We start from the raw sequence: 14,784 nt of genomic DNA, 5'->3' as shown, positions 1-14,784 counted from the left end.
CTCCGTAGGTTCCCCAACTCTCAAAACTTACACCAGAAACGCCTCCACCTTTTCCCTTCATACATCCTAATTCTGCCTGTCCATCCTTTTCAAATAGAGCACCCCCAAGAGAACACATTCGCGGCTGCTGCTTTTGATTCCGGCAGAGCAGAGCAGAGCACCGCGACTTCCACTACTCTCAAGTCAAAAGAAAGGATAAGCGAGCAAGTGGGTATCGAGGTGAGCCGAGCCCGAGTCATTCATGTCGAGTTGCTCTCCGCGTTCTTCTTTGGACTTGCTTGATTTTGACCCAAAGCATTGCCTTTGCCTTTGCCTTCGCTTCGCCTTGCCTTGCCTTGCAGGTTGCTGGTAACATTTACTGCCCTGCTCTTTCCTCTACCATTTGGCTTCGGGATTCGTATCCGTCAGGCTATGGGACCACTTTGATTTTCTAGACCCTCGCCCTTGTCCTGTCTTGTCTACATCAAGCCAACCAGCCATCATCAGATCGATACTTTTCATCTGCATTGTCATCAATCTTTTCTTTCTTTCCATCTCCCATCTATGCTGGTCTTGCCACATATTGCTCCGCATTCGTTTGCACTGTCGCACGGGTCTCGGGCATCAGGCTTCGACGTTATCGCATTTTTCTCTTAGCTAATATTGCTCGACCTTCTTATCGTTAACAATCATGCCTAGAGACGACTTGTCTATCGACTTCGTCAAGAGGATGCCTCAAGCCGAAGCCCTTGACCCTGGCTTGATCCTCGACGACTGGATTAACCGCGTCCAAAACCTCCCCGAAGAGATCCGCTTCATACAAGAAGAGGTCGCCGACAAAGATCGTCAATACTCCGAGTGCTTACGTACGATCGAGGACCGGGACGGGAAGATACAGAAATGGATCAAGACAAACGGAAGCCATGAGCCAAACCCTAAGGAAGACCTTCTTCGAAAACAAGTCCGCGACAGTTTTGCGCAAGCCGACCAACTATCGAAAGAAAAGATCGAATTGTGCCAGAAGATGCAGATCATAGTAGACAAGCATCTCAAAAACCTGGACAGCCAAATCAAGTTGCTTTACGACCGAGCCGAACCTGGCTTTACCGATCCTGACGAAGTCCCCTCATTACTTCGACCGAGCGCTGCAAATCATACTGCCCCTTCGATCCGGGCCATAAACCCAGCAAGTCATATGACCACTGCAGCTGGTCCCTCGACTCCTCTTGCCGCTGCACAAACCTCTTCAAATCCCGCACTTGCTCGACTTCCCAGCCACCCTAATGTTCGTCACGCACAGTCTCAGCAGCACGCAGCGTCTGCTCCGGCAACACCCGCAGCCAGCATGATTCTGAATCGACAAAGAGAAGGTTCTGCAGGACCCGCGACAAAGCGCGTCGCTCGGGTAAACCCTGCTTTGGGGACTATACCAACTATATCAAGCGGTTTGGCAAGACACTCATCACTTGGACCCGGCACCCCTAAGGGCGGTGCCATCGGAGGGTCTGGTCTTGCGAGGGCAGGTAGTGCAGGCCCAAGAACCGGGTCTGTGAAGTCAACAGGAACAATGAGCGGTCGTCGAGGTACGCCTACGGGTGGAATACGGAAGAAGCCTACCAACAAGTCGAATCTTTCGCGGGTTAAGAAAGCCTCAAATCGAAACTCGCCTGCGCCAACGAATGATAGTGAACTTTCGGATGTCGACAGTGGCAGTGGAGAGGACGAAGATGGCGCCGACGGTCGGTCAAGAGGTACGCCCGTGGCCGATGGTAAGGATGTTGACGGAGATGATATTATAGGAGATGCTGACGATGACGACGAAGAGGGTGGCGACGACAAGAAGTATTGCCTTTGCCATAATGTGAGCTACGGGGACATGGTCGCGTGCGACAACGACAATTGTCCGTATGAGTGGTTTCACTGGTCATGCGTCGATCTCAAGAGCGAGCCCAACGGGACATGGTACTGCCCTAAGTGTAGAGAAAAGCTACAAAAGAAGGGCAAGTAGGAAGGCCCTGAAACTGGTGAGCTTTACGTACCATATCCCAACTGAGGTGCTCAGTATTTGTAGATAAAAGCAGTTGGGTTAAAAGTGGCGTTTGGGAAAGGCATATAATATACCCATGCTACTTTGAGCAGTATAGTTTCTGGTACTCGAGCGCAGAAGCTGAAAATGCACGCATTGCTTAAACCCCCTCGGGATTTGATGATATACTTTGGATTCAATATGCCTATGTCGGCCGAAGAACGCACTGAACAACACCCCTTCGGACCCCCTCTACCTCTTCTCTGAGCTGTTCCACTCGGGCCCCTTTCTGACGCGCTTTGTCAATAAAGTCATCCAGTGAACCACCGACCCCAAAGTATAGGCGTTTTGCTCCTACAAGAGCAGCCGCTTCGTTTCTATCAGTCTTCTTCTCTTTTTCCAGTATTAAGAAGAGGGTTTCGAGGAAGGCCTGGAGGGCAAATGGGGAGTAGATTGTTTCTGCACCGAGAAGCAGCGTGCTCATTTCTTGATCATGGCCTGAAGGCAGAGCGTATATGAGATCGACGAATTCCTGTGACCAAGCGCCAGACACAAAGGAGAGAGTGACGCTCGCTTCCTTGAGTGATTGTTCGAAGGCGGCGAGAACATCAGGGCCTAGCTCAACCTCACCCTCAATTGAGAAAGCTTCTCGAAGAACAGGTACCTGAGGGTTGTTAAGGGCCCATGAAAGGATAAAGTTGGGCAAAGTGACGAGCTGGAGAACTGAAGGGTTGTAGTCCGCCATGATAAGAGACAGAGGCTTCTTTTCGGATGTTGAGGCCATGGCCCATTGGAAGACTGCCAAAGATGGTAGAGCTGTACCGCATCCAAGCTGTTGGTCTAGGGTTAGATATATCAAGTTGCAAGTATAATTTATTTCACATACCTCCATGACTCGAAAACCCTTTTGTTCCAGTGCTGAGGTGACCTTATTCGCAGCCAGTACCTTAACTAAATCGACACTGCTCTCCCAGCTTTTAAAACCGCCCTCATAAACACCCGTTTTCACATCATGGCTTCCCAAGCCTTCAGACTGAGCGCCAGCAACGTCTTCCTCCTCAGCCATCAACTGCACCCTCACGTCCCATAACTCTCTCCGCGGTAGCTGAATAGTAGTTCCATCATCGAGTGTCACATCTAGGAGGCTATAAGCGATCTTTGACGGTAGCTGAGCAAGCAAATCAGACAGTTGGTGAACAGTTGGTGGGAGCTGAGGCTTTCCTGGGACGGGAAATGCGCTGGTGGTGGCTGCAGCAGCTGCCGTAGGCTTGACGACAGATGGATTCTGCTCATCATCGGAGATGTCGTCACCGGCGAAACCAAATGAAAACGACATTGTGAAAGGAGTTTTGTTCACCACTTGAAGAGCTTCCGAGACTTTGATAGGTACAGATAAAAAGTTGTAAGTGTGTGCACTGTGTAGTGGGGCAGTAGGAGGCGGATAGTGGTAGCGTGCCGGACACTGTGCTTGAGAATCTCGACTCCCGCAATTCTGTCCGATATCATTCTCAACGACTCGTCTTTACCAGCCAAGAACACAGCCAGTGAATTCTTGTTTCTATATGCCAATAGCACGGGCTCACTTATAGGCCTTTGAAGAATTCATTCAATATGCGTTCATCTCTGTTAAGACTGGCATCAGCCGCAAACACACAACGAGGCCTCAAGCCCAACCCTACTGCCCTTCTTCCTCCTATTCCTTTATACCGCCGACTCCTCCGTGCCCATCGCAAGCATTTGCCAGCTGAGATGAGAGTTCTTGGAGACGAGTACATCAAGGCTGAGTTTAGAGCGCACAGAAAGGTGGATAACCCGGCTCACCTGGTATGTTTCTTGCAAAAGATCCAGCACGAACGCCATGCTTACCAGTTCCAAGATTGGTTTCCTAACAGAGTGGCAAATGTATGCGCAAAAAATTGAAGGCGATCAGTGGGTGGGTGACAAGTTAGATGAGCAGAAGCTCTCAAAGATGAGCGGTAAGTGAGAATGAATAATGCACGAATAATTAAATTTAACATGCAGCAGATGAACAAATACACCAACTATACGAGTTGATGCAGGCCATTCAAAACCGGAGCAAAGAAGGTGGCGAGCAGGAGTCATAGACATGGTCTCATGCAGAAAGACCAGGATTGAAGAATTTATGGTCAAATAATGAAGGCTAAGGTGTAAGTCAACGTTTTGCTCATGTTACTGACTTGAACATGTATTCCTCAAAAGCTTGTACACTATATAGACCAGACCCTTTCCCATGCATTAACTACAAGCATGCCTTTACTAAATAAATAACACCACTGAATGTCTACTTGCCTCCCATTGCTTCAACAATCCATGTGGCTTGGATGGCGCTGACCTTCTTGGCGTAATTCTTATTTGTGTAGACGTGCTCGAGGAACATGATAGCTTCTTTCTTCTGCCCATGCAATACGCTGGCAGGATGGATGGCAACGACGTGTTTGCCTTGGACCGTGACAAAGCTGCCGTCAGGAGCCAGCATAGCAGTTTTCAGAGCGAAGCCTCTCAGGAAACACTTGAGGACTTGCTCAGCGCGTTCTGGGGAGATGGGAACAAATGGTTGAGGATCAGCCAGTGGAGCCTCATCCAGGAGCTTCTCCTTAAGACACATACCCCGAAGCTGCCTTCGAATGTTCAGAGCCTGTTTCATGTTTCTCATGTTAATCTTCCGTTGCTTGCACCAATTTACTCTGTCTGCGTTCTCCGCGGTGTATTGTTGGATGGTGGTAAGATATGTGATGATGTCTCCCTCACGGCGTTGGAGCTCCTTTCTGAAATTTTCCACCTCTTCTTGGGCCTGCTCAGACTGGATACTCAAGAAGATATCCTCTCCAGATGTGATACAGGAAATTATGTCGATCGCCTCAACCACACAATCAAACTCGGGATCCGCAGCAGCAAGCAAAACAGCCCCCAACGGCGCAGAAATCGGAAAGCGGGCCATCGTTTCGCCAGTCCTCGTGATAGTGCCATCATCATTGAGAGCACCAAGGAAATGCAAGTGAATCAGAGCTTTCTCGATAGCTTCTGTCTCTGGGGGATCCATGAGAGGGAAAGCAAGGACATCCTGAATTCCTCGTGCCTTCATGGTCAGAACTGCTCCCAAGACGTCGTTGCGAAGAATCTCGGGAAGATCGGAATCTTGCAGCGTCTTGAAGGCTGATTCTGGGTATAATCTGAAGCACTTTCCGGGGCCCTCACGGCCTGCTCGACCAGTTCGCTGCACAGCGGATGATTTCGAGATAGGTTTCGCAAGAAGAGATTCCATGCCCAGGCGTGCTCGGTATTGCTTCACTTTTGCTTTACCGCAATCCACCACATATCTGACTCCGGGAACAGTGACTGATGTCTCAGCAATATTTGTCGCCAGCACAATCTTACGTGTAAAAGGAGTCTTGACGGGTAAGAAGGCCTCGCGCTGCGCGTCCATCGAGAGTTGACCATACAAGGGGAACACCCTGATCTTAGGGACGTTAGAGGCAAGAGTTTCTGCATATTCCTCAATCAGCTTTTGGGCAGCCTCAATCTCTTCCTGACCGGTCAGGAAAGCAAGGATATCTCCCGGAAGCTGCTCCTGCAAGTGTATCTTGTATATCGTCTTGAGAAGGGCGTCCTGGATGTCGGGTACAGGTCGCGGTTCATGGTGAACTGTGACGGGGTACTGTCGTCCCTTGATCTTAAGAACCTGCAGTGTGCTTTCGCCCCCGTTCTTTGGTCGCACGTCCTTGAAGAACTCTTGAATGCCCTCCACGTCTGCTGTCGCACTCATGATGACCACTTTGAGCGGGATGCCCCCGCGGCCAGACAAGTCGCTTGCAAGAATCTGCTTCAGGAAACCAACTAGTAGATCGACATCAAGACTGCGTTCATGAATTTCGTCGACCACGATAGCGCTGTAATTCCTGAGATTGGGATCCCGCAGAAGTTCCTGAAGCAACATACCCTCAGTCAAGAATTTGATCCTTGATCCCTTTGGGACCTGGTGGTCAAATCGAACCGAGTAACCGACCAACCCATCTCGTCCTCCTTTCCCTAGAGGAGTCCCAGCTTCTTGAGAAACACGATGAGCCAAAGTTGTCGCGGCGACTCGTCGAGGCTGCGTGATTGCGACCATGCCACCCACTGAAATCTCATCGTCTGAGCCGGCGATCTTGGTCTTTTGACGTCTACACCAGGGCTCCTGATAGAGAAATTGAGGAACCTGAGTACTCTTTCCAGAACCTGTCTCACCCACTAGCACGAGCACGTCGCTGCCGGACTTTCGCAGCGCTTTCTGAATGTCCTCGCGATACTGCCATATTGGAAGCTCTTTGCGTGTCTTGAGCAGTTTTGGATCATCCCGAGTCCGAGACCTATCACTACTATCGCGCCCTCTAGGAGGTTTCTTGTGCTCTGGCCTTTCCTTCCTTGCCTCTGTGGTGGCGACAGGGGCAGCTGAAGGGGTGGTTGTAGGGGCTGTTGGGCTGTCTGATGCTGATGTTGAGGCTGCAGGTACAGCCTTTGAGGGCGCTGTGAGATACCCTTCGAGGGAAATTGTTTTCCCCCCTATCGTAATAGCATTTGGGTCAGTCTTATTTTTGGTTTTCCTCTTTTTCGCCAGAGGAGGGCCAGAATTATCAGTTGTCATGGTGCTGGCTGAAGAGTTGGCGACGGTGGAAATTTTCACTGGGATCCAATGTCGATAGCTGGGAGGCAATCGCTGGGATCAGAATTATACCTAACCAGAGACCGAAACAACCCCGACAAAATAAATGTGACACGAAGCGGTCTATCAAGCACCACAGATATTCCACTTATTTTATTCACGCCTCTTGACTGTCTCCACCACGCCAACTTTCATGTACAATCATCTCGGGTTATAAAAACCATGGCTCACGCCGTACTCTTATTATCAAAAGAGCTCAGAAAATTGCGAAAAGGACTGATTTGGAGAAGTCTTGATAAATTATGTAATTGCCATCAAATATACTTTGGTTTCGTAGGATACAATCAAATCCAAACACTATAAATCTTTACTAAAACTCTGTCAAGGTCAGATATCCTGACTTGATATGTCCCTGGTTTCCTCATCCTGAGTTTGCAAGATGCTAGAAAGCCGCTGCTCAGCGTATGCTTGTACATGATAGAAACTGAATTTCAATCTCAAATATCAAATAACCAAATCTTAAATCGTCGGAGTTCACCCAACCTCTATTTCACAGGCGATTAAACTTTTACGTGCTTGTCCCTAAACAATATGGCTATTGTGGGCCGTTTGGTTAAAAACTTCATATCAATGAATGCGAAGTGTTCTCGTCGACGAAGTCAAGATTCAGAGGCGGCATACGATACCTTAGACGCCTAATACATGGTTTCAAAATCCCGCAAGCATCAATATCCGTCTTCTTAGACGATTAAACAGTGATTCGATTTTCATGTATACATGTCCCTTAGAATGCTCCAAAACCCGGATTCTTTTGAGTTGGTTTATACAATTGATCACGACCAAGACAGGACTTAACCTGCAGTTCTGTAATGGAAACGTCTAAATAGACATATTAAATCCCGACGTGCTAATCCTCCCCTATCCCAACACAGTTGCTGTGTATCATCGTGTTATCAATTGCCCTTTACTTGATACGGGCCAATCGTTCTCGGTTCATTCTCGTGGCATCGTCAACAGCATCGCTCTGTGTCGAGTCAGTAAAATGATCGTTGTTTGAAACTCAAGAACACCACTTGCCTTGTTCATAATACGGTCGATCTGCTTGTTCTGCGAGTCAACCTCCTTGCCAATAGCTCTGCCGACCATATTCATCATGGACACTTGGCCCTCAAGCTCGGTGATGCCATCATCGATCTGGTCCTCAAGCTCATCCGCTCCCTCCTCATCGTCAAGGTTATATTTGCCGTATTCCTTCTTACGAGGTTGCTGTCGTGGCCGGCCCACGGTGTTCATGTCTCTGAAGTTGCCTTCCATGCGCTGGTTGGCTTGGAAACCATCACGGCGGGTGGCTTCTCGTTGTTCTCGTTCAGATCGATGGCGTGCCATGACCTCATCGTCCGCTTTTTGCTTTCGTTGCTTGGAGGTAAAAGGGTTGCTGACATGCACAGCAAACATACTTCCGTTGAGTGTCTTGAGTTCGGCAGCCCGGTCTTGAGCAATCTTGTTCTGGTTGGCAGCTAGATCAAGATGCTTTTCCGTGTTGTTCAATCGCTCTCCTTGAGCTCCCAGGCGAGCTAGGGTGGCGCGACCGACTTCGTTGGCTTGCCGAGCCATTTGTACCGACCGGCTGACTGAGGATGCACTGTCCTGCTGAAGTTGTCGCTTCTCCGCCAGAATATATTGATATTCAGCTTCTTCTTGCTCCTCAGCGGTCAACTCGCGCTCCTCACCATAACCGCCGTACGAGCCGCCGTCGGCTCCTGACTGTGGACCGTTGTTGGTAGGTTGTTGCTTCTGGGCCTGGCGTTCCTGAGCACCAGCGAACAAGTTGTCTCTGTTGGTGTCAGGCTCACTCGGTCCAAAACCACCATAGCCACCGGGGCCTCTTGCACCAGCAGCTGGGCCGGGGCTGTTGTATCTGTTCTGAGGAGCAGAGTCGCCATATCGATTTCCACCGTAGCCGCCGCCGGATCCGTATCGGTCAGCACCGTATCCGCTCGGAGGCTGGGGCTGAGAGTTGAAGCTTCCTTGTGCAGGAGCGGGAGCACCGTAGGAATTCGGAGCCTGGGCGCCAGGAGCGCCAGGGCCGTTGTTGAGACCAGCGCGGGCTTGCTGATAAGGGGTTACGTTGGCATACTTTGCATCGTCGGCATAGGGGTCTTTTCCGCCTTGTTTGGCGTAAGGGTTCTCAGAGGAACTAGATTGAGACGACTTCTTGCGACCAAAGAGGGCGTGGCGGTTGGCGTCATCACCATCATCGCCTTTCTTTCCAAAGCCAAACTTCTTCATGGCAAGATTTGTTGACTGTGGGACGGGATTGAGATGATATCGAGCTGTCACGGTAAATTGTGCTAGTGAGAAAGGAAATAGAGAATTATGAAAGCAAGGGCTGAAAGGAGAAGAGGATGGTATTGCTGCCTTATGAGAGGACCGATAGTGGTTTCCTGCAGTACTAACTTTAGGTACCGGTGGGTTATTGGGGAGAACGGACCCTGGGCTTAGCCTGGGCGGTGTCCCCTGACCCCTCCACTTGAACGTCGAAACTCACCTGGGTCTAAAAGTATTGGATACTTTGTCATGCTTGTGGCGTGCTTATCCATTAATTCTCCCATCGTTTCGGGCATGGACTAGGCGCCTCTCAGGCCTAGACTGATAGAAGGTTTCGATTTACAAGGCATTATGATCTGGTTATGCAATAGGCGCCCAACAAGCGCCCGAGATCCAATACATCCGATCCAAAGGATTGCACTTAGACCCTTTAATCCCAGGCCCCTGGTGTTGCAGCCGCAATTTGGACCCTCTCCATGCAAGTCCCTGAATCCTTAACCATTGTGCTGTCATTCCAGTCCTGCAGCAACATCGATGCGCCGAGTGGACTGTCTATTCTATTACGTCAGGTACTTCATAGTCGCCAGCAAATGTGGCTTTGTGTCTCATCGCCATCCATCCCGAGAGAGTGGCTCAGCCATTTCAATGCGTCAGCCATGGCGCCGCCTGCGTGTTCGCTTTCGTTCGACGTAGACACCCACAAATTCAACCAGGTCGTATTTTTCACAATATGCGTTTCAAGGTGTATAGCATGGAAGCGTATTGTGTTTGAGCTGAAGTGAGATATGAGGCTTTGGAGGTGTTCACGGTGAAGCCAAAGCGACCCTGACCTTTGTTTGAAGAGCAATCGTGAGAGCTAGACTCCTGTATCAATATAGTTTCACCTGTGGGGCCTAGCCTATGACTGCGGGTTTCATTCCATATGCCATGTTCTAGAAAAGGCTCTGGAATGAGGACCTCGCAATTGTTTCATGGCCTTGAGAATCATTCCTCCCCAGTAGAAAGGACTGAGGCTCTATGACTCTTTGGCCAGCCTTAAGCTGAAGTTGGGATCTTTGGTTGATGCACCATCAGGCAGGTGACTCACTGACAGGCAAAGGACCTTGTGAGCATGCAATCTGAATACGGAACTCAACTAGATGCTCTACCGGCAGGATATGCTGGCATTCACGTACCTATCGAAAGGATCTCTTCAAGAACACCACGTGCTTAGACCAAGCTCACCGTTGAGTGCTTGCAATAGTATTCAGAAAGTATCCTTAGGGAAATGGAAAGCCCAGAGGAGACGACCCAGATATCTCTATGTATTTCGCCATGAGATCATTTAGGTGCAGATGAAGCCAATACCTAGATTATGACCGTCCTTCGAACTAGGGTCTCGCTCGTTCGAGAAAACAACCATCCTCATCGATTTTAACTCATTCTAAACTGTTCTCTTTCCTTTCTCCAGTTGAAGACCAACTGGGGTAGTACCCCACAACCGACTAATGGACGGCTCCATTGATCCACTGGCCGTACCGGCTCAAGGCCCCACAGAGACAACAAGTACCTAGCACTAGGTAAGGTGTAATAAAAAAAAAGGGAAGTACATCTACAGATATGCATGAAACTATTATTAACTATTATCTGAAATCAAGTATCAGATGCTTAGTATAAAATGTTATAAAGCTTAGGAGCAAGAATTGAACTTGGGATAGAATGGTAGAAAAAGAGCCACTTTGACTACTAACCTAAAGTGTATTCCGGCCGTTCAATGACATGAACTGACGGAAGGGACCATTAAGGCGATCACGGTATCCCAGGTTCACATAAGACTCTCTTGATTGGTCACTTGGCCGATGCGTCACCTCTGACTCGCCAACTGGGAGGCTTTATTCAACCTACATTACATTACTTTCGATCTTCAATTTTCTAAAGCTAAAGAGCGCGGACGCCTTCATTTTCCAGTCAATCATCTCACCGAATAAGCCGTACTCGACCGAAATTATATAAACCCACCAAGGCTCCCCTTTCCTGTCAATCATGCCTTTCATCTCCTGAGCTGGCAACTGACCGCCCTAACACAGTCTTCCAGAGACGTGATCGCTACACTTGGATCAACTCACAATACTTCTTCAAGTAATCAACAAGATGATATTCCGGATATATTACGCTTTCCCTTTTCTTTATACTCGATGTTACCCCCTTTTATCGCTCTTATATCGGCACATGCTATCATCAATATCTTGAGAATCCCTACTCAGTATCAGTCGATTATCGGATTTTACTTTAAACCTTCTTAAGAACCCTACGCCCACTACAACGCAACCATGGCATCTGTATTCACCTATGACCCTGATCCTCCAAGGGTCTCTTCGCCTTGGACTCCGCTGAGCGAGTCAGGGAAGGACGAGGGTGCTCTGGGCACACAGCTTCGCCGACCAGCACAAGAACCTCAGCCAGGGTTGCTATCTGAGTATGGGGTCATCAAACTACAGGCCGAACCACAAGAAGGCCCTACTGAATACAAGCTTCACCTACTCCTGCGACCTAGGAGAGTATTTAAGAGTATGAGCACTGCCGGAACATCGCGTCACGCTCGATTAAACATGCCCTCAACCGCCTCTCTCACGCCTTCTAGCCAGGCTCGTGAACAAACCCGCCAACAAAGGCTCCAGCACTTGACTACCCAGCTCCTGTGGAGATTACAACAGTCCTCTCCATATCACGCATCCAGTTCTAAGGAGCTGGCAATCCCAAGACTACCTGATGACAGCGTTGATCTTTCTGCTCCTGTGAAGCTGAGTGAACTTGTCCCTGGATTGGAGGAATCAAGAGGAGCCTTGTATGAGATTGGTGTCGCTGATGATGGCACTCTTGTTGGCCTCACCAAAGATGAGATGGAAGAGAGTCTCACAACTTTAAGAGTAATGGCCGCAAGCTTGGGTTGCTCTGTCGACGTTCATCGGAGAGTCATTGTTGGCGACTGCGAGTGGGTCGAGTCGACCGAGTTGGTCGACAGTTTTGTTACCTCACCGCATCAAATTATCAGAAACGGCAAACTCTGGGTTGCCGAAGCACTTGTCAAGCCCAACTTTGGTTTCCTAGATGAGGAGAATGGAACTGATAGTTCTCACAAGAATGAGCAGGCCATTGCAGAGAGCGCTGCCGTACCCAGCCGTGGTAGTTCAACAACACCACAGTTACGAGTCACTTTCACTGGTCCTACCACATCAGGTAAATCAAGTCTCTTGGGGACTCTATCAACCGGGACACTAGACAACGGCCGTGGCAATAGTCGACTTAGCTTGCTCAAGCACCGACACGAAGTGGCCACGGGGGTTACCAGTTCAATAGCTCAGGAACTCATCGGATACAAAGACCAGTCAATTCTCAACTACAGTCACGGGAACATCGAGTCTTGGGTCGATATACACGACTGTTCCGAGGGTGGCCGCTTAGTCTTTGTTTCTGACTCTGCTGGTCATCCAAGATATCGCCGGACAGTTCTTCGTGGGCTGATGAACTGGGCACCTCATTGGATCATCTTGTGTTTGGCTGTGGATGATGGAGACACAGCCACCAAAGGACACGGGGTAACATCCTCAACGCAGGATGTTCTGGGAGTTACATCAGTGGGAGTTGATCTCGTCAAAGCCCATCTTACATTATCACTCAAATTGGATATCCCTTTGGCAGTTGTCATCACCAAAATGGATCTCGCTTCCAAGACAAGCGCGCATAGAACGACGAACAAGATCTTGTCAGCTGTCAAAGAAGCTGGGCGTATACCAAAAATCCTTCGGCCCGACCAGAAGGTATGGAGGGATCTAGACCGAGTACCTGATGATGACTCGGCCAAGGTCAAAGACTTACTCAAGGGGATCTCAGAGAGTGGCAACTTAACTGAGATTGTTCCAATAGCATTCACAAGTGCAGTAAGAGGAAGTGGAATTGGCCTCCTGCATGCACTTTTGGAAAACCTGCCATTGCCGCCAACACCAACCGCTCGTGACTATGTTGGAATGGCGTTGAATCCAGAGCAGCCGAAATGCCTATTCCACATCGACGATACCTTCTCTCTGCCAACATCGTACAGCAACATGACAGGTGTCTTGGGAAAACAAGCCGACCCAGGTATTGTCGTGTCAGGCTATCTCAGGTTCGGACGACTCTCTGTCGGGGACAAGATTGTTATTGGGCCTTTCCCACCAAATGATGACGAAGCTCGCGACTTGACCCCGGAGGATAGGCAATCTCCTGGTAGTTACGGACTCTCGATTTCGCACCCTTCTTCTGCAGAGTTGGCCCGCATCGCCATGAAAAATGCCGTCTCCGCGTCAGCGACTCCAGGGGAGTGGCATGACGCTCAGATTGTGAGCATACGTAACTTGAGACTCCCTGTTCTGACTCTTGAATCTGGACAAGCCGGATCAATTGGCCTCGTCATCCAATCACTCTCGCACCGTTCCCAGAACGGTAATCCGGACTCCAATATCCCCATTGAGCCCCCCCGTATTCGCCGTGGCATGATCTTGGCGATACCGTCAAAACATATGGCAGACACGGGGTTAAAGTTGCAGGCTGCGAGCGGCTTTACGGCGGTCTTTGATGACGCGGATACCCAGGCCCTTGCAATCGGCTCTTTCGTAAATATCTACATCGCCAGTATTCGGACGGTGGCGCGCATACGTCAGATATCGCGTCAAGATCCAGGATGGGAAGCAGGAGCAAGAGAAGCAGACGAGATTGAGGAGATATTCGACCTCAACGACGACCTCGAAACGAATAATGAGAAGGAGGAACCCGATGCGACGAGGGGTGGAGTGGAGATGGGCTTGGAGCTTATCCATCACCGTGAATGGATCGAGATGGGTTCACGAGTCATACTATTAGAAGGCGGAAGTCAGGATAAATCTGGACTAGAAGGATTTGTTGGAAAAGTTGTGGAGATTGTTGATTGAACCTTTGAGATTGATTGCACGTTGTTGGTGTAGAATACCGACACCTTTAGTTTTACTGTTTTGTATGACGCTTTTGAAATACTAGTTGCCTTGTTGAAGTCACAATGTCTTTCTGAATATATTTTATCATAACTCCAGAAACGCCATTCGTATGCTGATATATGATGCTTTAATATCTAGGCCCGAACCAAGCCATAAAACAATGTCCAAGTTAAGACAAAGCCCGAGACGCCATTGAATATGCCACCAAACCAGAACTCGAACAAGCCACGATAATAGCGAGAAGGATCGAGAGGAGCGTGGCCCTTGGGGAGTGATTCCGGAGCAACCTTGAGGGCGCAAAAGAGGAGAGCAGTGATGAAAGAGAAGATGATGTAGACGAGGAAACCGTAATAAGATTCGAGACCGAGGACACCGGCGCTGACTCCAAAAAGTGACGCAGTAAGGCTGTGGAGGTTGGAGAGAGCCTGTATAAATGGTAAGCCCGCAGGAACCTTGAGCATGGACAATGGATCGCTAATGATAGCAATATTAAGGGCGAGGGAGCGAACCTTTGTGTTATGGACCACAGACTCGGGAACGATGGGGTTGATCTGAAGCTCGCGTTCGGAAGGCATTGTCGCGGATGAAGATGGGTCACTCAGGTCAGGCTATTCCAGGTGAGAACGATTCTGGGGAGACAATATAGAAGATCGAGGTTGTGGGTATAGCTTCGTATGGATCTTGAATGCAGCTATGTACGCGCTGGAGTGCCTAGCAGTATTGTAATGACAGCGTGTCGGTCCGTCCAAAGTTCCGAGCGCCGATAGGTAAGGTAAGCTTGTATGGAAGTGGGCCTGGTTGGTCAA

The 14,784-nt window shown here is 49.3% G+C and overlaps 7 protein-coding genes across 9 annotated transcripts; 3 read left to right on the top strand and 4 right to left on the bottom strand.

Moving 5' to 3' along the window:
• The first annotated feature begins 2 nt into the window (after nucleotides 1–2).
• FOIG_00480 (uncharacterized protein) lies at nucleotides 3–2,900 on the top strand. The gene is made up of 2 exons (XM_031196629.1): nucleotides 3–219; nucleotides 679–2,900. Exon 2 carries the CDS (start codon nucleotides 710–712, stop codon nucleotides 1,985–1,987), a length of 1,278 nt encoding a protein of 425 aa, XP_031072396.1. The 5' UTR covers nucleotides 3–219; nucleotides 679–709; the 3' UTR covers nucleotides 1,988–2,900.
• Nucleotides 14–3,414, bottom strand: FOIG_00479 (uncharacterized protein). Of its 2 annotated transcripts, XM_031196628.1 has the most exons (3): nucleotides 2,892–3,414; nucleotides 1,597–2,837; nucleotides 14–1,526 (listed from the first exon to the last, which is right to left on the bottom strand). In XM_031196628.1, the coding sequence occupies exons 1-2, from the start codon at nucleotides 3,339–3,341 to the stop codon at nucleotides 2,211–2,213; spliced, it is 1,077 nt and encodes a 358-aa protein (XP_031072395.1). In that variant the 5' UTR covers nucleotides 3,342–3,414; the 3' UTR covers nucleotides 14–1,526; nucleotides 1,597–2,210. The 2 variants fall into 2 exon arrangements, with proteins under 2 accessions (XP_031072395.1, XP_031072394.1); XM_031196627.1 differs by having other exon boundaries at nucleotides 14–2,837.
• A 69-nt stretch (nucleotides 3,415–3,483) lies between these two features.
• FOIG_00478 (acetate non-utilizing protein 9, mitochondrial) lies at nucleotides 3,484–4,356 on the top strand. Its single transcript, XM_031196626.1, has 3 exons — nucleotides 3,484–3,829; nucleotides 3,882–3,981; nucleotides 4,031–4,356. The coding sequence occupies exons 1-3, from the start codon at nucleotides 3,617–3,619 to the stop codon at nucleotides 4,108–4,110; spliced, it is 393 nt and encodes a 130-aa protein (XP_031072393.1). The 5' UTR covers nucleotides 3,484–3,616; the 3' UTR covers nucleotides 4,111–4,356.
• FOIG_00477 (uncharacterized protein) lies at nucleotides 4,118–6,694 on the bottom strand. The gene has a single exon (XM_031196625.1). The coding sequence runs from the start codon at nucleotides 6,645–6,647 to the stop codon at nucleotides 4,308–4,310; it is 2,340 nt and encodes a 779-aa protein (XP_031072392.1). The 5' UTR covers nucleotides 6,648–6,694; the 3' UTR covers nucleotides 4,118–4,307.
• A 617-nt stretch (nucleotides 6,695–7,311) lies between these two features.
• On the bottom strand, nucleotides 7,312–9,231 carry FOIG_00476 (synaptosomal-associated protein, 23kDa). The gene is made up of 2 exons (XM_031196624.1): nucleotides 7,743–9,231; nucleotides 7,312–7,689 (listed from the first exon to the last, which is right to left on the bottom strand). The coding sequence occupies exons 1-2, from the start codon at nucleotides 8,952–8,954 to the stop codon at nucleotides 7,630–7,632; spliced, it is 1,272 nt and encodes a 423-aa protein (XP_031072391.1). The 5' UTR covers nucleotides 8,955–9,231; the 3' UTR covers nucleotides 7,312–7,629.
• Nucleotides 9,232–10,839: 1,608 nt separating this feature from the next.
• FOIG_00474 (uncharacterized protein) lies at nucleotides 10,840–14,722 on the bottom strand. 2 transcript variants are annotated; one of them, XM_031196622.1, is made up of 3 exons: nucleotides 14,488–14,722; nucleotides 12,640–14,403; nucleotides 12,576–12,592 (listed from the first exon to the last, which is right to left on the bottom strand). In XM_031196622.1, the coding sequence occupies exons 1-2, from the start codon at nucleotides 14,551–14,553 to the stop codon at nucleotides 14,113–14,115; spliced, it is 357 nt and encodes a 118-aa protein (XP_031072389.1). In that variant the 5' UTR covers nucleotides 14,554–14,722; the 3' UTR covers nucleotides 12,576–12,592; nucleotides 12,640–14,112. The 2 variants fall into 2 exon arrangements, with proteins under 2 accessions (XP_031072388.1, XP_031072389.1); XM_031196621.1 differs by having other exon boundaries at nucleotides 10,840–14,403.
• On the top strand, nucleotides 10,986–14,076 carry FOIG_00475 (uncharacterized protein). The gene is made up of 2 exons (XM_031196623.1): nucleotides 10,986–11,008; nucleotides 11,060–14,076. Exon 2 carries the CDS (start codon nucleotides 11,303–11,305, stop codon nucleotides 13,934–13,936), a length of 2,634 nt encoding a protein of 877 aa, XP_031072390.1. The 5' UTR covers nucleotides 10,986–11,008; nucleotides 11,060–11,302; the 3' UTR covers nucleotides 13,937–14,076.
• Nucleotides 14,723–14,784: the final 62 nt, after the last annotated feature.

This window comes from Fusarium odoratissimum (assembly GCF_000260195.1).
Source record: "Fusarium odoratissimum NRRL 54006 unplaced genomic scaffold supercont1.1, whole genome shotgun sequence".
NCBI classification, from domain to species: domain Eukaryota; kingdom Fungi; phylum Ascomycota; class Sordariomycetes; order Hypocreales; family Nectriaceae; genus Fusarium; species Fusarium odoratissimum.
The sequence above is the reverse complement of the archived record's forward strand: the minus strand, read 5'-3'. Positions and strand labels throughout refer to the sequence as shown.

Bases quoted from the DNA above. Each gene is read 5' to 3' on its own strand.
- FOIG_00480 (XM_031196629.1), top strand. From the start codon at position 710: ATGCCTCAAGCCGAAGCCCTTGACCCTGGCTTGATCCTCGACGACTGG.
- FOIG_00479 (XM_031196627.1), bottom strand. From the start codon at position 3,341: ATGTCGTTTTCATTTGGTTTCGCCGGTGACGACATCTCCGATGATGAG. The intron at 2,838-2,891 runs GTATGTGAAATA...CTAGACCAACAG, and splicing joins AGGGTTTTCGAGTCATGGAG to CTTGGATGCGGTACAGCTCT.
- FOIG_00478 (XM_031196626.1), top strand. From the start codon at position 3,617: ATGCGTTCATCTCTGTTAAGACTGGCATCAGCCGCAAACACACAACGA. The intron at 3,830-3,881 runs GTATGTTTCTTG...ACCAGTTCCAAG, and splicing joins TGGATAACCCGGCTCACCTG to ATTGGTTTCCTAACAGAGTG. The intron at 3,982-4,030 runs GTAAGTGAGAAT...AACATGCAGCAG, and splicing joins GAAGCTCTCAAAGATGAGCG to ATGAACAAATACACCAACTA.
- FOIG_00477 (XM_031196625.1), bottom strand. From the start codon at position 6,647: ATGACAACTGATAATTCTGGCCCTCCTCTGGCGAAAAAGAGGAAAACC.
- FOIG_00476 (XM_031196624.1), bottom strand. From the start codon at position 8,954: ATGAAGAAGTTTGGCTTTGGAAAGAAAGGCGATGATGGTGATGACGCC. The intron at 7,690-7,742 runs GCAAGTGGTGTT...GACTCGACACAG, and splicing joins TCGACCGTATTATGAACAAG to AGCGATGCTGTTGACGATGC.
- FOIG_00475 (XM_031196623.1), top strand. From the start codon at position 11,303: ATGGCATCTGTATTCACCTATGACCCTGATCCTCCAAGGGTCTCTTCG.
- FOIG_00474 (XM_031196621.1), bottom strand. From the start codon at position 14,553: ATGCCTTCCGAACGCGAGCTTCAGATCAACCCCATCGTTCCCGAGTCT. The intron at 14,404-14,487 runs GTTCGCTCCCTC...CCATTTATACAG, and splicing joins CTGTGGTCCATAACACAAAG to GCTCTCTCCAACCTCCACAG.